This window comes from Vicia villosa, linkage group LG2 (assembly GCF_029867415.1).
Source record: "Vicia villosa cultivar HV-30 ecotype Madison, WI linkage group LG2, Vvil1.0, whole genome shotgun sequence".
Lineage (NCBI taxonomy): Eukaryota > Viridiplantae > Streptophyta > Magnoliopsida > Fabales > Fabaceae > Vicia > Vicia villosa.
In genome coordinates this window covers 166593732-166607103 of record NC_081181.1, presented here as the reverse complement: position 1 = coordinate 166607103, position 13372 = coordinate 166593732, and the positions used below count along the sequence as shown (strand labels likewise).

The window sequence follows — 13372 nt, the reverse complement described above, 5'->3', positions numbered from 1 at the left end:
AAGACCTTTTGTAAGAGGATATGCTCATGGATTTTGTCCCTAAGTGCTCTATGGAAATCTACCTTCTTTGTACCTTTTTATTAACAATTAGGAATTTGATGCTGATATGTTAAGACTTAGTCGAGCTCCTATTAATGTTGGAATATAGGACGATTGGTTTATTGGCACATTATAACTTAAGTGGTCTTTTAATTCCTTCCATAACTTACATTCCAGTGACAAGGTTCCTTAGCCAAATGTCATGGTTGGATGCCTCAAAACATGCTATAAATTTCGCTACCATGGTGGATGAAGCTATAAGAGTTTGCTTGGCACTGCGTCAAGAAACTACACCACTAGTCCTAGTAGTCCACTTGTTGATATAGTCAAAAGTGGGTCTTTTACTATTTTGGCATCCAACAAAATCTAAGTTAGAGTATCCAACGATCTCCAACTGGCTGACCTCCATATATGAGCATATTGTAACACCCATTTTCTAACCTCAAAACATTCAATATATATATATATATATATATATATATATATATATATATATATATATATTCACAAAGTAAAATATATGCATAAACAAAAGGGTGTCACACGTTGTTTCCAATGCAATGAAAACTCAAAATAAAATATACAAACATGCATTGATCACCTTATAACACAATTTGAAACTTCATGCTTTCATACATTATGTATATCGCACGCGGAATAACAAATTTCAAGTAATTTCAATGAATATATCTGAATATATCCCATACTATATATACACACACACACACACACACACACACACACATACATGTCATATGAATTCAACAACTAGGCAACATAGCCTTCAACTTCAAGTATCCAAAATATCATGTCAAATACCATAAATATAACAATATCCAAACATTAAAAACATGAGTTCAAAACCCCCAGTGTTACATGATCAGAGCATTTGACTCACTATCTAATAAAATGAAATAACCGAAAGACTCCTCGACTAAATCCTCGGGCAAGTACACTACTCGTTAGAACCTGCACAATGTCATAATGAACATTATTCAAACAGAAGAGTGAGAATTCACATTATAATGAATACATAATATATGTACAATGAATATAGCATATCATAGTATAATCATTCATCACACTTCATAGTTTGAACAAGTTTCGTAAGAATCACACATAGCACAAATACAATTACCACACAAATAACACATCAATTTAAGTAGCCAAATAACACAAATATGCAACTCGAAATGCAATTAATGTGACTCATGCATGTGGTACCATGTGAGTATCAAGCTCACCGCTCCCGATTAAAAACCAGGGCCACACTTCAAATCCAGACAATATCAAAGCCCTCAAAATATGAAGATATAGTTCATCGCTTCCGAATCCACAAAAGGAACAAAACCGCTTATGTTTCCACACAAGGATCAAAGCCAACCGGAGTACAATATCCCCATGAATGCATGTACAATTATCACAAAACATATGCAATTAATATTATCCATACAATCTTAACATACCGCATACCACAATAATTCCACACATTGAATTATCCACCAATTGTACAAAATGCATCAAGTAATCATGCTCAACAAACACATCCAATAGCATATACATATTCACACCCATCATGTATATCATATCACATAACGTATCAACAAATGCTATACACAATTCACGAAATCAAAATAAACATAGCGATAATCATATGTCATTAACACAACGACATCTTAATTAAATAATTAAGTGTTAACCAATCCAATCCTATCATATAGATAATTATATTAGCTTCCTAATGCTTCAAACGACATATAAAATGGAGTTACAGATTAAAAGTTATGCACATTACAATTTTTACCAAACAGGCATATTCACCCGGCGCAAGGATGCACTCGCCCGACCCTCTATTACAGAACCTTGGCCACCTCTTTCCCGCTGGACTCGCCCGGCGCAAACATGTGAGCGCGCACTTGCCCAGCAAAGCAAGATGCTCGCCCGGCCAACAACACCAGAACCAGAAAATATGTGCGATTTCAACACATTTCACACAACTTCAAATCCGATTATAAGCAACCAAAACTCATTCAACCAGCGATTTAACACACATATAAGGTTCCTAAACATATTTCTAACCATTGGTTCACATACAAACTTCATCAAACATGATTACTACCACAAGTTCTAGGATTCAACCTAAACCCTAACTTGTAAAAATTTATGAAATAAAGAGAAATGAAATACCTAGTATACTACTACTCATTGCATACTCATACACTCAAGATAATGAAAATTCCCCCCTTACCTCAAATTAATATCCTTCTTCTTCTTCTTCTTCTTCTTCTTCTTCTTCTTCAAGATTTCTCCCAATTTGCTCTTTCTCCCTCTTTTTCTTCTCTTCCCTTCTTACCAAATGCTAATGTTATGAAATGACCTAATTCAACTCTTACTATCTCCTTTGTCTCTAATTAGGCTTAGCTACCCATTCTCTCTCAACTAATTAGGCCTGTTAGCTATTATTTCATTATTCCACCAATAATTATAATAACTCAATTAGCCAAATTAACACAACAATGCACATTTAAATAATTATCACCCAAAATAATAAGTAACTAATTATTAATTATACTAATAATAAAATAACTATTAGATAAATAAAATAGAAAAATTGGGATGTTACACATATAATATTTTATTCTCTTTAAATAGCTCATAAACTTTCTGGATGCTTTCCAATGATCTATTTCTGTATTGCTCAAATAGTTGCCTAACATCCCAACTATGAGCGTAATATCTGGACGCGTACAAACGTGGGTATACATCAGACTCCTACAGTTGATGCATAAGGAATCTTTTGCATTTCTTGAATTTAAAAATTTTCCTTTGGGCACTGACTAAGACTAAATTTGTCTCCCTTAGAGATTGGATTATCCTATAGCTTACATTACCGCATACCAAACCTTTTAAGTACTTTTTTATATAGCCCCTTTGTGATAATCCTAAAATACCCCGAAACTGATATCGGTGTATCTGAATTCCTAATACAAAGGAGGCATCACCAAGATCTTTCATTTCAATTTTTCTTGATAGAAATATATTGATTTTGTGCATCATGCATATTTCATTAGCGGCAAGCAGTTTGTCATTGACATATAAGACCAATAAAACATACTTGCTCCTACAAAATTTGTGATACACACAATCTTCCACAACATTCACCTCAAAACTTTATGACACAAAGTTTTATGGTTGCACCATATGTATAGTTTCATCAACGTTGCTATTGACGAATACCGTCTTTATATCCATTTGATGGAGTTCCAAATCATAATGTGCAAAAAGAGTCATGATTGTCCTAAAAGAGTCTTTTGATGAAACCGAAGAGAAAGTCTCTTTAAATTCAATCTCATCCTTTTAGGTATAACCCTTAGCCACAACATGAGCCTTATACATCTCAACATTACTGTTGGAATCCCGCTTGATCTTAAAAATTAACTTGCAAACAATGGGTTTCACACCTTTTGGTAACATGACAAGTTCCCAAACCTTATTGTCTTGCATGGTCTTATACTTCACCTTCATTGCTTCAATCCAATTTTTAGAGTTAGAATCCTGCATGGCTTGGTGGAATTTGATTGGATCATCTTCCATCATATCATTATTTTCTCCATGTTCTTGGAAAAAGAATATGTAGTCATTCAAAATACTATTTCTCTTTTTTCTAGTGGATATATGCAAAGGTATTGATTCTTGTAACACTTGTTCTTGAGGATTTTGAGTTTGTTCTTCATGATTACCACATCATCTCGAGTAGGAGGAAAGTCAACAATGTCTTGTGGAGGTTCCATACTTGCTTGATCAAAAGCAACTGTATGAATCAATTTTTGGAATTGTTGTCGATTATTCCTCTAAAAGAAAGTCTTTAACCTTATTCTTCCCCCAAACTCAATATCCTCAAAGAAAGTGGATGTTCCTGTCTCAAAGATTGAGTTTAATTTGGGATCATAAAAATTGTAGCCTCTAGATGTTTTAGAATAACCAATAAAGTAAATGCTTAATGCTCGAGATTCCAATTTGTTTTCATTTTACCTATAAGACCTTGCCTTAGGTGGACATCCCTATACGTAAAAATGTTCCAGACTAGGCTTCCGTCCAGTCCAAAGTTCATAAGGTGTTTTAGCAACTGCCTTTAATGGTACTCTATTTAAAATATAAGTTGCAGCCTTTAATGTCTCTCCTCATAGTGACTCTAGTAAGGTAGAATAACAAATCACACCCCTTACCATATATTTACACGTCTGGTTCCATCATTCACTCGCACCATTCATGCTAGGTGACCCTGACATGGTGTACTATGAGATGATTCCACATTCCTCTAGGTATTTGGAAAAAGGCCCCAGACGTTGTTCACCTGAACCGTCATACATGTCGTAATATTCACCGCCATAGTCAAATTTGACTTTCTTAATTCCTTTGTTGAGTTAATTCTCAACTTCCACCTTAAATGATTTAATCACATCCAATGATTGAGACTTTTCATGTATAAGAAATATGTATGTATTTCTAGAATAATCATCCATGAATGATATAAAATATTGTTGACAATTCAAGAAGGTGTGGGAAATGGTCCCCAAATGTCTGTATGTATCTATTCTAAGACATTTGTAGCTCTATATGCACCATAATTCTTTGTTTTGGTCTTTTCTACCTTTAACGTACTCGACACTAACATCAAAGTTTATGAAGTCAATGGAATCCAAAATTCCATCTGACACTAGTCACTCAACTCTATTTTTAGAGAGGTGATCTAAGCAGTTGTGCCATAATGCTCCTTAATCATTATCATAAATTTTATGCTTAGTACCTCGTGATTCCACATTCAAGGATTCACCACATGTAGCTTTTGTGTCAAGCAAATATAGATTATCATGACCAATAAGTGAATCAGTTCTAACTGCATATGAATTGAATGACAACTTGAACACATTATTTCTAAATGAACATAAATAACTTGATTTGTCCAAATAAAAAACTGAAATTAAATTATGTCTAAATGACATAACCATAAAAGTGTCTTTCAAATTCACATAAAATCCGCTACACATCAATAATATAAAATGCCATACAACTTCCACTTTTACCGACCTGCCATCTCCCATATAGATGTATCTTTCAACATCATTTAACTTTCAATAGTTCAGGAAATCCTTCATTGAAACACTGATGTCAGTAGTTGCTCCAAAGTCTAACCACCAAGTGTTTATAGATACTAAAGCTAAATTGACATCAAAACATATCAAACCATGACTCATGTGATTGGAACGATCCCACTTGTCACAATCTTTCCTCTGTTCAGAGGTACTAGATCCTATAGGAGAAGATGGTTGCTCCATCCTTAATGTAAGATCAAGATCCATGCAACCAAGAATAATTTCCACGTTTTCATTCCATTCCTTAAAAATCTTCCCATTAAGGACTAGAACCGAATTCATATTAGCAGATATCGAAGCAATTATAGCTGAAAATAGAACAAAAGAAACATTATAAATATACTCACAAAATAAATTGAATCTTTAACATGTTCAACTAATGGTATAACTAGGGGTGTTCAAACCAAACTGGCCTAATCCAATATTTGCAAAATCAAACCAAACCGAAACCGCAAAAAAACGCATTTGGTTCAGATGTGTTTGGATTAATTTTTAACAAAGTCGCGCAGTTCCGTTTGATTTGTGGTTTGTAATTTACAAACCGAACCTAATTGCATTACGTTACAACCAACAATCACTTAACCCACATCCAACTCAAACTCAAATCTATTATGTCTTATCCTTACGATTACAAATGATTTTTCCTTCATCACACTTAAGGTTTCCGTTTAAGTCTTAAATCTCGCCTAGCAGTATCACGTCTTCTTCTCATCTTCTTTTCCAAATACATATTACCTTTTCATCTCTAGTCTCTTATCTTTTAAGTTCTTTCTTTTTCATCTTAATATTTTTATTATACTGTTCTCTCTTCCAATTACGTTCTAATGCTCCTCTTATTCTCTAATCTCTCATCTCTTTTGCTCATTCTTTTTCATCTTCTATAATCTTTCACTCTTTTGTTTTTTTTTCATTATCATGTTTTTGATATTGTTTTATTCTACTATTTTATGTTTTTTATTTCACTTTTATCTAATCTTATTTTTGTATATTAAATGGAAAGTTGCTTTCCAAATATGATAAATTTTGTTGTAATTTGATAACACATAAGTGACTAAATACACACTTATGTTGTCATCTATATGTGTATGTATTACTCAATATTTTTTTAAAACCAAACCCCAAACCAACCCAAACCGCATTGGTTTGGTTTGGCTCGATTTTATTTCTAAAATCCAACCGAACCAAACCGAACCGCACACTTTTTTCTCTTGCGGTTTGAATGATTTTTTGCATCAAAAACGCAACGCGAGCACCCCTAGATATAACCGATATCAATATCATGTCATTGGACAATAATATTGACCGCTAGTAATAAAACATTAATAATAAAACATATAACTTAAACATTAATAATAAAACATGTTAATAAGGTAAAAATTAAATTAAATAGTAAGATTTAAAATAAATAATCATATAACTTATTTTTTAATTAAAATTTAAAATATTAAATCATAAAAATAACATACTCTTTTCTATTAAAAAAATAACATACTTTTTAAATAATAGTAAGCATGTATTTGTTAAAACTAAAAAGGTAACTTTTATATTTTATTTTTTTAGTTTTTCAAGTCATATCCATAAATATATTATTTTTTTAAGTTTCTTTTACTAGTTTATGACTTTTTTCTCAAAAATTATTTTAAGTAGATTTTCAACTTGTAACTTTTATCTATTATTTTTTATTTTTATTTTTATTATCTTTAAAAAAAAATTCATTCTTATCTTTTATATTTTATTTTAATTTAAAAATAAATAAATGTGTAATAGCTCCCTAAGTTTATTGGAAAATATATTTTAGTTTTATGTTTAATTTTAGACATATATTTAAAATATTATTTATGTGTTTATTAATATATTTATATTTATCAAATAAAAACTAATTTAATAGTATTATATAAAAGATAATAGAACAACTAATTTTTTTAATTAAAAATATATTTTATGTCGTTTTATATTTATCAGCTAGTATAACGGTTGATTTTCAACACATATTACCGATCCAAATTATTTTTAAAAAATGCTTATTATATTTTATTTTATAAAAAAAAGTAAAAGAATTAAATTTATTGTTATGATATTAAAATTTAAAATATAATAACTTTCAATATAAAAATAATCTATATCTTGACCAAAAATAAAAAAAAAATCTCCATAAACCTCAGGTGAAGTGCATCAACGTCATCGGCTACTCCCACTGATCCATTCTGTCTTCAATTCTTTCATCATATATAAATACAACCCCCCAAAACCACTTCAATTTTTTCCAGTCACTCTCAAACATTTTCTCGAAAAATCGCGTCACGTTTTCTCGGAAAATTTTCAGAGTCTGAAAATCTCAATTGAGTCAGTTATCGATGTCTTCTTCAAACCAGCATCAGTTCCGGTACACTCAGACTCCGTCCAAGGTTCTGCACTTCCGCAACCTTCCATGGGAGTGTTCGGATGAAGAGCTCGCTGATCTTTGTAGTCCGTTTGGGAAAATTGTTAACACTAAGTGTAATGTTGGCGCTAATCGGAATCAAGCTTTTGTTGAATTTGTAAGCTCATTGATCAATTCTGAATTTTCTGATTTTTTTTATCGTCTGTGTTATGAATATATTGTTGTCAGGGTTTTATCTTGTGAATTTTGATGAATTTGGATCTCTTAAGCTTGTATATGAAGTTTTGAATGAAGTTTTGTTAGTATTAGAGATTTATGAGCTTATTGTTTAAGTTTGAGACTGAGCTAAATTCGTAGATTGATAGTTCGTTTTTGCGAACAATTCGACTTTATCTATATGCATGCAGTACAGCTACATAGCACTGACACTTTAGTTTGAAGGCGCGCTTCTGTCTGATGTGTTCGTGTGTGATGTGTTCGTGTCTGACACTGACACAGCATGTGTGGTTACATTCAATCACTTTTATTTTCTCAAATTATTCACGGTGTCTATGTGAAAGTGTTGTGACGAGTAACTGTTTTTGCCTGCACTTTGCATTGTTATTTATGAGTACGATTGTTACAGTATTAGCAGCACCGGATAATTATGGTGACAGTGTGAATGGCTGAACATTATCGATGTGTCATTTTTGGATCTTATTTGTAACTAATGAAATTGTTTGTTTAGATAAATTAAAGTCGGTAGTGAAGCTACTAAGATGCTTAGATTAATAAAATGTCTTGTCTTGTATTTAAATTGCTGGTTATGTTACTGGTTTCTGTTGGTAATTAGACACTAAATTTTGAGAGACTGATTGTTTTTTTTCAATTAGAGAAATTGAAGGGATTTCATAGGGGAATAAGAGAGGATGAAATATTGAAATCACAAGTTAATCCTAGTAGTAGTAAAAATGTAATGTAGTAGAACTTAGACATTAGTGTTGTATAGTTAAATTAAAATGGTTTTAAAGGTCTTTTTCCCGATGTTCATATATAAATACTGCAAAAGTTTAAAGCAAACAAAAAATGAAAATTTTGGATACGCAGAATGGTGTGTAAGGAGTAACTGATATGTTTTCTGTATACTTATGTGAACGCGAAACTGTTATGCGGTGGAATTTTGAAGTATTCTTGCTTCCCAGGTCTTAGTGAAAGAGAGTGAACTAGATACTAGATTGTAGAGATGAATAGTTATGGTTTATGGAAAAGGAAATAAATAGAATGTTTCGCAATCTTTTAGATTTTTAAAGACATATGAAGTTAACTGTGTGTATGGAAATGTTAGAAGTATTAATGCAAGTGACGATCAATTGGTAATATGTTGATAATAAGTTATTTGTTTCCGCAACTGGTGATCAAATTGGCTTCCCTCTAAGTTCTTTTAGTTTTTTTCCTTAATTAAAGCACCAAGTCGACGACAACTAACAAAAGAACAACAACAACAACAACAGTGACATGATCGAAATATAATCTATATTCATATGCTGCATCATATGCTTTCTTATATTTGATGACACATCTTGATCCGGTGCTTTATTGATTCTCTAACTCAAGGTTCTAAGCTTTTATGTATAAATGTTTCATCAGGTGGATCTAAATCAAGCAATTTCAATGGTTTCATATTATGCCGCATCTTCAGAGCCTGCACAGGTTCGTGGCAAGACCGTTTACATTCAATATTCCAATAGACATGAAATTGTCAACAGCAAAGGCCCTGGAGATGTCCCTGGAAATGTCTTGCTTGTAACCTTTGAAGGAGTTGAAGCTGGAGAAGTGAGCATTGATGTTATCCATTTGGTAAGTGATACTGTGTTCACTAGTGGATTTGGATTTGGGTGAGGTTCGATGTGCCTTGTTTGGGTAAACTGTGTGATGTACATCTAATTTTTAATGCATAATAGCCGATTTTAGGTGGATTCAAAACATTTATTTATTCTTTATTCAGGTGTTTTCTGCATTTGGCTTTGTGCACAAAATTGCCACATTTGAAAAGACTGCAGGTTTTCAGGTTAGTGACATAGTGAATTGAACTTCTTTCAATGTATCTTATATGTATTCACTCCGTGTTATTTCTGAGTAGGCTTTGATTCAATTCACCGATGCGGAGACTGCTTCTTCGGCTAGGAATGCTCTGGATGGGAGAAGCATACCCAGGCAAGTATTGCTTTTTCATTTCTACCTTTCTTCTTGACACTCATAATTAATTGTGATTACTTTTATCTCCAGATACTTGCTCCCAGAGAATGTTGGTTCTTGCAACTTGCGTATCTCGTACTCAGCACACAGAGACCTCAATATCAAATTCCAATCCAATCGCAGCAGGTAGAAATGAGGATGCATGACACATATCATATATTATTCCTCTAGCTGTGTTTACTTACACTTTATTGATGTGTCTCATTGAGTTATTAGAAATATATCTACGTCCTCTAAACTAAACCCTTGCATGTAGTTCAATAATTTGTCAATCGTATTATTTGCCAATTGATATGCATGCTTTAATTTTTTTCATCAAGAAGTTAGTTGTGCTTGGTATTCAGAATATAGTTGTCTTGTTTGTGAAATGCAATTAGTATTATTCACTTATGAGAGATGATCGCATAAATCTAACTTTTTTGAATGTCGGTAATATTTGAACACAGTGGAACATTAATATCTACTATATAATTGTTGTCTCAAATCTCAATTCGATTTTTTCTCCTTGATCTGTATCTATTATGGATATAAGTATGATTTAAATGAATGTGCTACTGTCTTTTGTAGCTGTTTTTGTCTTTCCACATTTATCACACTTGTACAGAAGCTTCTAGTTTTGTTCATTGATTTTTTTGTTCAAAATGATTTTTTTTCCATCTATGGTTAATTATGCAAGAACCTCACTAGCCAATATCAGGCGATTCTTTCTAATAATACCTTAAGATATATCTGGCTGTACTTATTTTCCCCCCTTTATGGAGATTCTAAGCCTAAATACTTGTTTTACATAAACTAGGTACATGGTTGTTTACAAGAAAAGAAATAACAATTCAGACATCTATTATCATCCTATCTTTAAATTCATATGTTTGAGTTTCTCTAACATCCTCACTACTTGGAGGACATTTATATTGAAACAATTTGATGTTATGATAAAATTGTAAAGCTGTTAGTGAGCCATAATTGTATGAATATAAGCGTATTTTCTGAAGTGAGCATCTTCTATTTCTTCTATCCTTTCATTTTAAGAGTTAGAAATAATTGTTAGTGAACCATAATTGTATGCATAAGTATGCTTTCTAGAGTAAGCATATTTCATGTCTTCTATCCATGCATTTCTTAGAATTACAAATTGAATTAAAAGGTTATCTAATCACGTTTTCTTACCACTTCTTTGACTTACTATGCTAGTCATCCATTTTGGTATATAGGTTCTATGATCTTAGATTGTCATTTCTCACACTAAATTCTTTTGATGTTTAATTCCTACATGACATTGTTTGAATGGATATAGTCAATTATCCGTTTCATAGATATTCTATAGATATTAGTCCTACTTCAGTGCATAGTTTGGTTACATCCAATTTTCTGTCTACGTAGGGACTACACCAATCCTATGCTTCCTGTTAATCAGACTGCCATTGACAGCACGTTACAGGTATTTGGTTCATACTTCATATTTTCTTTATTTATACTTATGTATTTGTATATTTTCAGTATATGCTAACAACTCACGATGTTCAGTCTGCAATTGGTCCTGACGGAAAGAGGAAAGAGCCAGAGAGTAATGTGCTTTTGGCAACAATTGAAAATATGCAGTATGCAGTCACTGTAGAAGTTCTTAATACGGTGAGAATTTTATTTCTCATTAAAATGGCAATTTATTGGTGCTTTATATTTAATGCTTCTGACATACATTTACAGGTGTTTTCTGCATTAGGCACTGTTCAAAAAATTGCTATATTCGAAAAGAATGGACAAACTCAAGCACTGATTCAATACCCTGGTATTTATCTTATTTGACTGATGCTCTTTAGTTTGTATTCTTTTTTTCACCAATAGTGTCTATCTCTCACAGTGTAAACAAGTTTTCAAAAATAATATTATAATATAGTAAGACAGTAAAATATAATTGAATATCCATGTAAAGCTTTGTATACAATGTCGGTATATAGTTATTAAGCTATGCTTTATTTTTTAGTGTACAATGTCAAACTCAAGTTAGTTTCCCCCCTTAATTATAGAACAAATTCTAGTAGTTTTGAAAATCCTATACATTACCATTTTAGCCTTTTTGTTTTACTTTGTTAATTATCATATTGTAAAACCAAACTTTCACCCTTGAAACTCTGGACCTTACTGTAATATATCATGACATACATCTTGTTTTGATCCATAATCAAGTGAAATTCTTAATCATTCATCTATCGTCATTGTGCCTCCTTTCCTTTGCTCAACAAATATTTCCTTTTTGTGGCTATTCAGCATGTGTAAGTGTAACCTTTTTCTTTATTTTCAGATGTTACGATAGCAGCAGGTGCCAAAGAAGCTTTAGAGGGACACAACATATATGATGGTGGCTATTGTAAGCTTCATCTAACATACTCTCGTCATACTGATCTCAATGTTAAGGTATAAAAAAATATGTTTGAGTTAATATTAATGAGGTAAAAGAGTATGAGAAATGGGCGGGAGGGATAAAATATACTCTTAGAAACAGTTTGGTTTCGACATTTTCTTGATCAGAAATAATTTTGAGTGTCATCCTCTTAAATGACTTTTATTCTCTAAATGACTTTTCACTGAATCTGATTAGTAGTGTTCAAATGGTTTCAGGCATTCAGTGACAAAAGCCGAGACTATACAGTGCTGAATCCTAGTCTCCATGCAACCCAAGCTCCTGCATGGCAGCATACTCAGGCTGCTCCTATGTACCCTGGTTTACAGGGACAAATGCCATCATGGGATCAAAACCAGCAAGACGTTACACAAAGTTATTTATCGGCACCCGGTACCTTTCCTTCTGGTCAAGCCGTTCCTCCGATTCCTGGCTATTCCCCATCAGCTGTACCCTCCTCTGGTGCCTCACCTCATTCCAATATGCCTCCGGAGTCATTTGCCGATGCTTCTCCTCCCGGTATTCAACCTTATTATGGTTAGGAAGGTAGATTTCATCTGAACTACAATCCCTTGCCCCTATAGATTTTTTTCTGTTCCACCAACTTTTCAAGTTGGATTTCTTAGCATCATACCGAATTTCAGTTTTGGTTTCTAGTTTCGATTTCGAGTATGATGCCTTTTGTCCAAATTACCCATTATTTTTTGGGTAGTATTTTTTACTTATTTATTACAGGGATCTTTATGTACTGATTTGTTTATTTAATTACTTTCTTTCTCCATGCCAACATTACCCTTATATGGTACAAAGGCATGAAGTAGTTAAATATTTCCATTTTGTTTTGTATGATTTAGATTCCTGATTCTTCCCCCCGTGTTCTTTTCCTTTAGTTGCCTTCAATGGGTGTGTTTATTGGGGTTTGTTGCTTCAAAATCACATGGAATTTCTTGGAATTTAATTGGATTTTTTGGGGTAAATAAGTCTAGTGGTTGGAGTTTACCTTTTAAAAGTGAATAAGGGCTGCGCCCATGCATCTAATGTCCGTACATAGCCACCAACTGAGTTGGTTTAATCTAATGTCTTTAGCCACCAACTGAGTTGGTTTAATCTAATGTCTTTAAACAGCTATCAACAAAATTGCTTCGATTGAATTTCTAGTAAAACTGT

The 13372-nt window shown here is 32.6% G+C and overlaps 1 protein-coding gene across 2 annotated transcripts; it reads left to right on the top strand.

Moving 5' to 3' along the window:
• Positions 1 to 7341: 7341 nt before the first annotated feature.
• LOC131652855 (polypyrimidine tract-binding protein homolog 1-like) lies at positions 7342 to 12992 on the top strand. 2 transcript variants are annotated; one of them, XM_058922835.1, is made up of 10 exons: positions 7342 to 7729; positions 9199 to 9408; positions 9557 to 9619; positions 9692 to 9765; positions 9838 to 9933; positions 11188 to 11245; positions 11332 to 11436; positions 11512 to 11593; positions 12107 to 12172; positions 12424 to 12566. In XM_058922835.1, the coding sequence occupies exons 1-10, from the start codon at positions 7547 to 7549 to the stop codon at positions 12432 to 12434; spliced, it is 948 nt and encodes a 315-aa protein (XP_058778818.1). In that variant the 5' UTR covers positions 7342 to 7546; the 3' UTR covers positions 12435 to 12566. The 2 variants fall into 2 exon arrangements, with proteins under 2 accessions (XP_058778818.1, XP_058778817.1); XM_058922834.1 differs by having other exon boundaries at positions 7343 to 7729; positions 12107 to 12219; positions 12424 to 12992.
• Positions 12993 to 13372: the final 380 nt, after the last annotated feature.

Bases quoted from the DNA above. Each gene is read 5' to 3' on its own strand.
- LOC131652855 (XM_058922834.1), top strand. From the start codon at position 7,547: ATGTCTTCTTCAAACCAGCATCAGTTCCGGTACACTCAGACTCCGTCC. The intron at 9,766-9,837 runs GCAAGTATTGCT...TTTTATCTCCAG, and splicing joins GATGGGAGAAGCATACCCAG to ATACTTGCTCCCAGAGAATG. The intron at 12,220-12,423 runs GTATAAAAAAAT...AAATGGTTTCAG, and splicing joins ATACTGATCTCAATGTTAAG to GCATTCAGTGACAAAAGCCG.